Source organism: Microtus ochrogaster, chromosome 18 (genome assembly GCF_000317375.1).
Source record: "Microtus ochrogaster isolate Prairie Vole_2 chromosome 18, MicOch1.0, whole genome shotgun sequence".
NCBI lineage: Eukaryota > Metazoa > Chordata > Mammalia > Rodentia > Cricetidae > Microtus > Microtus ochrogaster.
Genome location: NC_022020.1, coordinates 52,965,078 through 52,975,914, shown reverse-complemented (window position 1 = coordinate 52,975,914; position 10,837 = coordinate 52,965,078). Strand labels below are relative to the sequence as shown.

The 10,837-nt window shown below is 45.6% G+C and overlaps 1 protein-coding gene across 8 annotated transcripts in view; it reads left to right on the top strand.

Annotated features, from left to right (window-relative positions):
- Window positions 1-150: 150 nt before the first annotated feature.
- The window catches only part of Ptpn2 (protein tyrosine phosphatase, non-receptor type 2), a 71,687-nt gene continuing 61,000 nt past the window's right edge, over window positions 151-10,837 (top strand). For 2 of the 8 annotated variants that reach the window (XM_013349617.2, XM_026783552.1), the window contains exon 1: window positions 183-405. In XM_013349617.2, the coding sequence (XP_013205071.1) occupies window positions 337-405 (69 nt within the window). In that variant the 5' untranslated portion in view covers window positions 183-336. Of the gene's footprint in view, window positions 406-10,837 lie in introns of all 8 variants that reach the window. The other 6 variants (XM_026783554.1, XM_026783551.1, XM_026783553.1 and 3 more) reach the window with 6 other exon arrangements.

Below are 10,837 nucleotides of genomic sequence, written 5' to 3'. Positions count from 1 at the left end.
GGCGAGGAAGGCGGGGCTGGCCGGTGACTTTCCAGGGACTTTTCACAACTCCAGGGTGGCGCCCGGCCCCGCCCCTCCCACCTGGGCACTCTTTGGACCACGCCCCCTCGCGCCCGCCCCGCCTCCAAGACGTCAGACCCACGCGGCGCCCAGGCGGCGCGCTGACGTCCGACGCTCCAGGTACTTTCCCCAAGGCCGGCTCGGCTCAACGTGGGGGGGGGCGGGGCGGGGCGCGGAGCGCGCATGCGCCACAGCGCCAGCGCTCTCCCCGGATAGAGCGGGGCCCGAGCCTCTCCGCTCTGGAGGTTCCGCTCTTGCTCTCGCTCTCCCGCCGCCATGTCGGCAACCATCGAACGGGAGTTCGAGGAACTGGATGCTCAGTGTCGTTGGCAGCCGTTATACTTGGTGAGTCTCGGGCCCGCGCGGCAGCTGGGTCTTCCGAGGATCCGAGCTCGCGCCTGCCGGCTTCGTGTCGCCTCCCCCGCCTCCCGTTCGGGCGGAAGTGGCGAGCGCGGGCCGCGTCAGGGGCGCGCCTGCGCGGAAAGCCCTCACCCCCTCTTGACGAGGCTTTAGACGGGAAGAATCGAGGAGTCTGTAGGCTGTTGGGGCTGAAGGCGGCGCCACAGCGGCGCCTGCTGGCTGCGCGGCCGGGACCCGGCGTGTGGTGCGATGGGTGGAGGGTGGAGGGTGGAGGGACTCCGGGAGCGGGATGAGATAGCCTCCGGCTTCCTTGCCTACGGCTCTGTTCGGCCGGTGGTCGGTGGCGGAGGGCGCTGGGAGCAGGCGCCGCGGAACGGGCTAGACAGCCCTCTGGTCTGGGCCAGCGGAGGCGAAGCGAAGTGTCGGTGACTTGCTGTATCCCGGGGGCCTGTGACGATTAGCGGAGTCGGAGCTGAAGCGGCGGCGAGAGCTCTCGAGGGATCGGGGATCGTCGCTCTTTGCATGGCTCCTTTCTCCGGGAGAGTGGGTCATCGTCTGCTAGAGCTTTCCTGAACAGAGGCTTTGGTTGTATTATCAGTGATTAAAGGAGTGTCCTTTTGAAAATTTCCTTTGCTTAGGCATACTTTATAGATTTGTTGGAGTGCTCCAGAGATCTTTATGTGAGCTTTGCTTTTGGGCGCGTTTCCCAAACGAGTGCACCGTGGTGGTGATACTCTTTCAGCCCCAAAGAGGCCACATGTCCATAGGCCGCCGCTGTTCTCCGTCGTCATAGAATAACCTACCTATTCAGCTCATACTAAAGTCTTTTGTACTACGAACCATTTTACAGCTAGTGGCTTCCCTTTTCAATCCAGGCAAAACTTTTCTCCCCTTACAAACGATCCATTGTTAATCATTAACAGATTGCCCCAAGATCGAATTTAGTGATCTGTGAATTATTAAGTGCTTCTTATGTTTTGGCTAATTCCTACAGTACAAATAGAAGCTATAAAGCTTTCTATTACCTCTGGACGATTCTGTTTTTTCCCATCCTATTATATTTCACTAGATGACAATGAAATATTCTTCGGTTGTTTTTTTAGGACTTATTTTTTTTCCCCCTACCCCTCTGTGAGACAGGTTCTAGGTCTGCAAGTCTAGCTGGCCTGGAACTAGTTTTGTATAGGTCAATCTGACCTTGAACTCACAAATACTCCTGTCTGCCCGGCGGTGGTGGCACACGCCTTTAATCCCAGCACTCGGGAGGCAGAGGCAGGCGGATCTCTGTGAGTTCGGGACCAGCCTGGTCTACAGAGCTAGTTCCAGGACAGGCTCCAAAACCACAGAGAAACCCTGTCTCGAAAAACAAAACAACAACAACAACAAAAAAAACAAATACTCCTGTCTTCCTGAGTGCTGGAATTAACCACCACACCTGGCTAGAATGTATTTTCTTAAACAGTTTAGCAAGCAATATATTAACCCCCCTGATTCAGCATACATTAGAATAAGGCACTAGTTTTATTATCATTATTAATGCGTGGTCGTGGGGGGAGGCATGTTCCATGGCATTTGTGTAGAGCTCAGAGGACAACTTTCAGAATTAGATTGTCCTGTAGGTAGAACTTGGGTCATCAGGCTTGGCAACAAATACCTTTCCCCCCTGAGCCATCATTCCAGCCCAGGCACTAGCATCTAACGAATGTTAGTAAGGACTCCTCCAATTAGAGAACCTGTGTTATGCTATGTTTTTTTAATATATATTTATTTATTGTGTACACAATATTCTGTCTGTATGCCTGAAGGCCAGAAGAGGGCGCCAGGCCTCTTTACAGATGGTTGTGAGCCACCATGTGTTTGCTGGGAATTGAACTCAGGACCTTTGGAAGAGCAGGCAATGTTCTTAACCTCTGAGCCATCTCTCCAGCCCCTATGCTATGTTTTGTTTTGTGACAGGGTGTCATTGTAGCCCAGACCTGCCTTGAACTCCCTACATTGGTACTTCCACTGTCAAAGTGCTGGGGTGAATGAAATTGTAGAAAATCTTAAATGCAATTTCTAGTTGAGTCTCTCTATCTATTGCTATCTGTGTGTGTGTGTGTGTGTGTGTGTGTGTGTGTGTGTGTGTGTGTGCGTGTGCGCACCTCTAGGTCTCTCTTGTATGGTTACATTAGTTTTAACAGAGACTGGTGCCTCAAAAATGCAAATAGAAGCAGTACAGAATTAAGAAAGAAAAGATTTCCTGGTGGGCCAGCCTTCAGTTTCCAAATTCAAGGACAAGGGCAGGCGGTCTCTGAGGTTTTGTTTTTGTTCATTTCTTTTTAAGACTGCCTAAGTAGCCTTAGCTGGCTTTGAACTCGGATCATCCTGCCTCTGCTTCCTGGGTGCTGGAACTAAAAATCATGCACCACCATGTCTGGCTCAGATCTTTAAGTTTTAAGCCAGCCTGGCCTACATAGTTCAGGCCAGTCAGGGCTACATAGTAAGACCAAATATTAAAAAAACTAATAAGTTGGAAAGGGTGCTGGAGAAATGAGTAAGTAGTTAAGAGGCCTTTTTGCTCTTCCAGAGGGGCTTGATTGATTCCTGGTACCCACAAGCAGCTCAGAATTGTCTCTAGCTCCTGTTCCTGGGGCTCCAAAGCCCTCTTCTGGCCTCCAGGGACACCAGGTATGCACATGGTGCCCATGCTGGCAAAATGCCTATACACATAAAATTTGGCATGTGTGTGAAAATAGTAGTAATAATTTTTTAAAAATATTTATTTTACTGGTGTTTTAGCCTATGTAAGTGTGTGAGAATGCTGGATCCTGGAGTAACAGACAGTGTGAGCTGCCATATGGGTGCTGGAAATTGAACGTGGGTCCTCTAGAAGAGCAGTCAGTGCTCTTAACCGCTGAGCCATCTCTCCAGCCCCGTAATAATTTTTTTTTTTGGTTTTCGAGACAGGGTTTCTCCGTGGGTTTTGGAGCCTGTCCTGGAACTAGCTCTTGTAGACCAGGCTGGTCTCGAACTCACAGAGATCCGCCTGCCTCTGCCTCCCGAGTGCTGGGATTAAAGGCGAGCGCCACCACCGCCCGGCGTCTAACTTATTTTTTGAGACAAGGTCTTACAAACTGGCCTGAAATTTACTATGGAGCCCTATTAGGTTTGATTGGTGACAGTCCTGCCTCGGTCTTCTAAATGCTAGGATTACAGGTATGAGCCATCGTACTTGGTATAATGTATATATATATAGCATTAATGTCCTTGAGAAGTCAGTGAAAGTTGTCATTGCTCTTAATAGAAAAAAAGCACTTATGCTGAATGTGGCAGCTCAGCCTGTAACCTAACAATTGGGAGGCTGAAGCAGGGGGATTGTTGTGAGTTTAAGACTAGCCTTTAGCTGGACGTTGGTGGCCCATGACTTTAATTCCAGCAGAAGGAGACAGATCTCTGAGTTTGACGCCAGCCTGGTCTACAGAGTGAGTTCCAGGACATCCAGGACTGTGGAATAAGATCTTGTGTACAAAAAAATTAAAGAAGTAAAAGCCAGTCATAGTGACACATTCTTTAATCCTAGCACTGGGAAGTAGAGCCAGAAAAGATCTGGAGTTCTGCGCCAGCCTGCCTGGGGTAATTGAGACTCCATCAGCAAATAAAAGTCTTGCTGAGAAGTTGGTCCTGTGGGTTGACTCCTCTGTTGCCACGCTGAAGGCAACTTGTGTTCAGCCCTCTGATCTGACCTCCATCCAAGTGCCTTTTTATGTGCACCCACAATAGCAAAGTTAAAATGTAATTTAAAGACATGGAAGATAGGGGAGATGTCTCATTTAGTAAAATGTTTTCCATGAAAACATGAGCACCTGTGTTTAGATCGCCACTGTTGACATTAAAAGCCAGCTCTATATCTCTCTGATCTGAGTGCTGGGGTGGGGAGACATGCAGACCTCTGGAACTCACTTGTGAGCCAGCCTCGCTAAATAAGGTTTGTGGGCAGCAGAGAGAGCTCAGAACTGCCTATAACTCCCATACTAGGGGATCTGGCATCTTATGGCCTCTATGGGGAGTGCAAACCTGTGCACAGACACGTATACGTAAAATTAAAAATAAAGATAAAATCTTTAAAAAGAAAAAAGTGTAGCCCTGGTAATGGCAAGATGATTCAAAGCCTGTGTTTCCTGCCAAGCCTGACAATCTAAGTTTGGTCCTTGGTGCCCACATGATGGAAGAAGATAACTGACCTATGCAAGTGGTTCCTTGATTTTCACATGTGTGCATGACCCCATAAATGTCAGAAAATAAATACAGGCAAAAATGCATGTACTGGTATTCACTGAAAATTTCATATTCCATTGAAAGGAGTTCAGGAAACCCTTCCATAGACTAGTCACCAAGATCTTTAAGCAGAACAGTAGTTCTGTGCTAGCACTTTATTTCCCAAACCCAAGAGCATTACAACGCCATGCTAACTGGTGTTACAGTAAAAGCAAGTCAGGAAGAATTTGAACTTCATGCTTTCTTAGGATCCTAGAGCATCTCTTTCACCATTCCACAGAGAAGGCTGCAGATGAGATCTCTGCTGCCAAGACTGATTCTGTGAGTCTTGAGGATCTCTTTGGACGCTCATATTTTGCTCTCTTGTTGTCTTCTTGGCTTAGCAGGTAGTGTGTCAGTCTCATAATGTGAAGCTCATTTGTTCTCTCAAACCTGTTAAGTGCTAGGTGCTAATATTTGACACTGAAGATAACTGTTTAAAGACAACATTAAGCTGGGCACTGGTGGCACATTCCTTTAATCAAGCACTCAGTAGGCAGAGGCAGGCAGACCTGGTCTATGGAGTGAGTTCCAGGACAGCCAGGGCTACACAGAGAAACCCTGTCTCGGAAAACCAAAAGAAAGGAAGGAAGGAAAGAGAGAAAGCTCATTAGGGTCCACCCTAGTGAGAAGTAGTAAGTGATCTAGCAGATAAAAGCATGAAAGGGAGAGGCCTAGTAAAAGGCTCAGCAGGTACAGGTGCTAGCCAAAGCTTGGCAATCCGAGCTCTATTTTTGGAACCCTTGTACAAGTGAAAGGAGAGAACTGATTTCACATGCTCCTCTGCCGACACACGTGATGTGGCATACACACACAACAATAAATAAATGTTTTGTGTGTGAAAGCAAGTGGTGTAGCTCAGTTGGTAGAGTGCTTGCTTGGCATGCATGAAGCCATGGGTTCAGACCTCAGCAAAATTAGGGTATAATGGTACATGCCTGGAATCTCAGCATTCTGAAAGTAAAAGCAGAAGGACTAGAAGTTCACTATTATCCTTGGGTCCATAATTCGAGGTTAACCTGATCTGTGTAAGACTTGTCTCAAAAACAAATGGGAGAGTTACCGATAAGAGGATTTGAGGATGGGAGGCAATGTGATCAACATATATGTATGAAATTGTGGTGGAAAAGATAAAAAGTTTTTAAAGTTATGTGCACTGTTGTTTTGCCTGCATGTATGTCAGGTCTTAGAATTATAGACAGGTGTTAGTTGCCATGTGGATGCTGGTATTTGAACCCTGGTCCTCTGGAAGAGCAGTCAGTGCTTTTAACTGTTGAGCCATTTCTCCAGCCCCTTGTTTTTTAAAGTGCTTAGTACAAAGCTAGTATTAAACACAGGATGCTGTATGAATGAGTATTCTTGGAACTATAATTCTCAAAAAGTGGTATACCTGGAATGAAGAGAGAGAGAGAGAGAGAGAGTGTGTGTGTGTGTGTGTGTGTGTGTGTGTGTGTGTGTGTATGGGTGTTGTGTTTGCATGTATTTCTGTGCACCATGTTTGTGTCTAATGCTTTAGCAGGCCAGAAGAGAGCATCAGATCCCTGGAACTGTAGTTAACAGATCATCATGTGGGTTCTGGGAATCAACCCACAGTTTTCTGGAAAAGCAGCCTGTGCTTTCAACTGAGCCTCCTCTCCAACCCGATAGTGAAGTTCCTTGAGAAGGGAGGGCCTAACAGTCCTGAAGCGCAAGTTGGTCCACTGAGAAATTATCAAGGGATTGGAAGAAAAAGAGTGTTTCAGGGAAATAAGTGTGCACAAGCATTAATACTGAGGGAGAGGTCCGAACAGTGTAGTCTAGGGCTGAGTTTGCTCTGACGTTGAAGTGTGGGAGAATAAGACAGCCTAGAAGGCTCTTGTAGGTCAGGGTTTCAAAGACTACTAGAGACTTGCCAAGGAAATTTAAATTAGAAGTATTATTTTTACTTTTAGTAAGATCTTGTTGGTTGGATAGTGCTAAGTGTAGACAGAACTGAGAAGTCTGCCAAGCTGAACATAGGCAGTGGCAAGAGAAATAGAGGGAAAACACAGTTGAAAAGCTAAGTAGTGATGTGGAAGGTGAGGTATGCTGTGAATATGTCTTATTGCCATTGGTTAATAAAGAAGCTGTTTTCAGTCAGTGGCTTAACAGAGTAAAGCCAGGTTGAGAGATATATAGAGACAGTAGGCAGAGTCAGAGGGAAGCCATGTAGCCACTCTGCTGGAACCCACCGGAATCTTGCCGGTAAGCCATAGCTACATGCATAGATTAAGTTATAAGAGTTACCAGAAATACGCTTAAGCTATTGGTCAAACAGTATTGCAAATAATATAGTTTCTGTGTGATTATTTTGGGAGTCTAGGTGGCCAGGAAATGAACAGTCTCACCCAACAAAGTAGGTCTGGGGAGATGGCTCTGCAAGAAGTGCTTGCCATAGAAGCCTGACAACCTGAGTTCATTCCCTAGAATCCTGTGGGGGGAAAAAGTTGAAGGCGTAAGTCACAAACAATGCCACACCAGTTTGGAATTATGATTAATAGGGTGGTATTTATTTAAAGGGGGAAAAAAACTTACAGATCACCGTCCCAGCCCTCTGCACAACCAGGAAGGGAGTCTAGTTGCCTGCAGAGCAGGAAGTGAAGAGAGAGCGGAGAGGGAAGTGGCCGCTTTTTTAAATGGAGAGAGACCACGCCCCAATGGGCTGGTATCTTAGCGGCTATAGGCTGGAGGAGCGGACCTCCCGCAACAAAATGTTATATCGTAGCACTTGAAAGGCAAGATAGCAGAGACGGGAGAATCAGCTGGAAGCTCTTAGGCTAGCTAGCCTGGAGTACACAGCACAGGGACCTTGCTTCAAGGCTAAGGCAAGAACTGGCTCCTAAAAGTTGTCCTCTCCCCTCGGTGCCCAGGCTTTGGCATGTATGTGTCTCCTCCACTGAATCCACAACGTTAAAGTAGATGTTACTTTTAAGATACTGAAATACCCTGACCTGCAGAAGAGAATTCATCTATCTATAAATTCAGTTAGAACTTAGAAACAGTTGCTTTTTAAGGTTTGAGACCTCTAGGTCTATTCATCAAGAATTTCCAGATAATCAGGCATAGTGGCACATGCCTTTAATCCTAGCACCTGGGAGGCAGAGGCAGGCAAGTCTACATAGTGAACATAGTGAGACCCTGTCTCAACAAAACAACAAATTTTAGCCAGTAGCATGTAGATGTTTTGGAAATGCTGAGGGCCAAGGATGTTATCTTGACTGCCAGCAGTGTCTTTAAAAGTAGGTAGTGAAACGAAGCTTGCAGTGAAGACTGGAAAGTAATAACTAAGAAAGTAGGAAAGAAAAGATGTTGAAGAATATGGAGAGTTGATAGTCCACAGGGCCACCTGCTTGCTACATGTGGAGCAAGTACAATCAAGGGCTCATTGAATTGAGCTACTGAAGATCAATTTTTTTTTTTTTTTTTTTTTTTGGTTTTTCGAGACAGGGTTTCTCTGTGGCTTTGGAGCCTGTCCTGGAACTAGCTCTGTAGACCAGGCTGGTCTCGAACTCACAGAGATCCGCCTGCCTCTGTCTCCCAAGTGCTGGGATTTGAAGATCAAATTTTTATTTTTATTTTTTATTTATTTTTTTTGGTTTTTCAAGACAAGGTTTCTCTGTAGCTTTGGAGATCCGCCTGCCTCTGCCTCCCAAATCCTGGGATTAAAGGCGTGGGCCACCTCCGCCTGGCTGAAGAGCAGATATTTAAAGGCAGTTTTAGTGCAGTACAGTTGTGCCTAATTGGGAACAGAAAGTTGGGAAAAGTGCAGATAAGTGTAGATGTTTGAGAAACAACTTGAAGGGAAGAAGTGAGGAGAGGTGGCTAAAAGGAAACAAAGTTACTTCTCTTCTTCATCTCTTTAATGACTGGTTTCCCAGGCCCACAATGTAAAATTCAGCCCTTCTGTCTCACACACTGCCACTGGTGGTGCCTCTGTGGCTTTACTTCCCATGGCATTTTTCTTTTCTCCCCCTGTGTTCTGTTCTTGGAAATGTGTGTTGTGTATTCACCTTCCCCTGGAGGCCTTTAGAATGTAATTTCCTTTGCACAACTGCTCCCTCTTTCTTTCCCCTATTGCTTAACACCTACTTGAGTCTGAAGTTGCACTTCCTTTGGGAAGCTTTCTAGCCTACCAGCCCATGCTGGATATATATGAGCAACCCATCAGGATTGGAAAAATGGCTCAACAGTTAAGGCACTTGTTCTTGCAGGGGATCTGGCTTTGTTCTCAGCATTCACATGGCAGTTCACAAATGTTTGTAACTGCTGTTTAAGTGAATATTCTGCTTTATTATAATAGGTAATATTTGTGATAGTGATTTTTATGACTTCTGCTTTTTATTTTGGTGATGCTGAAGGAGCTAGGAAAAGAAAGGATTTTTCTTCAGCAAAAACCAGATGCTCAGCTTTTAGCTGAACTTTGAATATGAGAACTTTTACTTCATATTTTACTATAATTTTGCAGGGAAGACTAAATTGAATAGTTTTGGTTGAAGGTCTGGCCTCTTCAGTCTCTTTTTTCTTCAAGACAATTTCTCTGTGTAGTTCTAGAACTCACTCTGTAGATCATGTTGGCCTTGATTGAACTCAGAGTGCTGGGATTAAAGGTATGCGCCACCACCGCCTGGCTGCCTCTTATCTTTTTTTTGGGGGGGGGGTGTTTCGAGACAGGGTTTCTCTGTAGCTTTGGTGCCGGTCCTGGAACTAGCTCTTGTAGACCAGGCTGGCCTCGAACTCACAGAGATCTGCCTGCCTCTGCCTCCCGAGTGCTGGGATTAAAGGCGTGTGCCACCACCGCCCGTCCCTCTTATTCTTTTTATTCCCTATAAACAGTTACTTTTAGAACATCACTTTTGGAAGTAGTTGTGGCCCTTGAGGGAAGAGGATCTTAGAAGGCAGTCTGAGCAAGGTAGCTAGGTTTTAGGTCAGCCTTTGTCATTTAGCATCACCCTGTTTTAAAACAAACCAAACAAAACCCCATGATTTAGTAGTCAGAAGAGTTTCTTGGGTTGGTTGGTTTTTTTGGTACAAGGTCTCGCTATGTAGCCTTTGGTGGCCTAGAACATACAATATAAGCCAGGTTGGTCTCCAAAGAGATCATCTTCTCCCTTCCTAGTGCAAGGATTAAAGTCATGCACAACCATTCCTGACTTGTTTTTTGACTTTTTGTTTGTTTGTTTTTGAGATGGTTTCTCTGTAGCCTTGACTGTTTTGGAACTTACTGTTTAGATCAAGCTGCCCTCAAACTCAGGAACTCCAGAGATTTGCCTGCCTCCTATGCCTTCTCGGTACTGGGATTAAAGTAATTCACCACCATGCCCAGCTGACTTGTTTTTTTTTTTTTTTTGTTTGTTTTGTGACACATTTTCAATCTATAGCTCTTACTGCTTTGGAACTATTTGGCTCAGGATACCCTTGAACCAGTATTACAGACCTGGGTTATCATATCTGGTAAAAGTTGTTGGACTTGTGTGTTTTTGTTTCTTTTGGGGGTTCTAGTAATTAAGCCTATGGCTTCAAACATTCTAGGTAGATGTTCTACCACTGAACCATAACCACAGTTACCTGCCCCTCCCCATACACATGTTTTAAAGATAGGTAGGTTATTGGCCTTCAACGTGCTTTAGCCTCCAAGTAGTTGGGTTTGCAGGCCCAGGCCACCAGGATGGACAAGGTGAAAGTTCTTGATTTACAGAAAGAAAGAGAAAAACAAAATGCTGCAGTTGATAAAATCCATGCTAAGGCAAAATCTTATGTCTGAGGAATTGGAAAGATAAAGATATTTGCTGGTTTTGCTGCTGAATTGAAACTGAGCGAGTCAGAGCCATGGTGTTACTATAAGTGCACTAAGACGGAAAAGGACTTAAATTGCAGAACTGATTACTATTCAGCATCATACATCGACTGGGGAGTCAGGAATAAACTCCTATAGGATAAGCCCCTTGATTTTATGTGCTCATCTATAAAGTTACCACTGAGGTTCTCCTTGTGTTATAGTGTTATGTGTTACTGTTAGCTTTTATTTTTGCTGATAAGAATCCTAGCTTCTGTCTGGGCAGTGGTGGCACACGCCTTTAATCCCAGCACTTGGGAGACAGAGGCA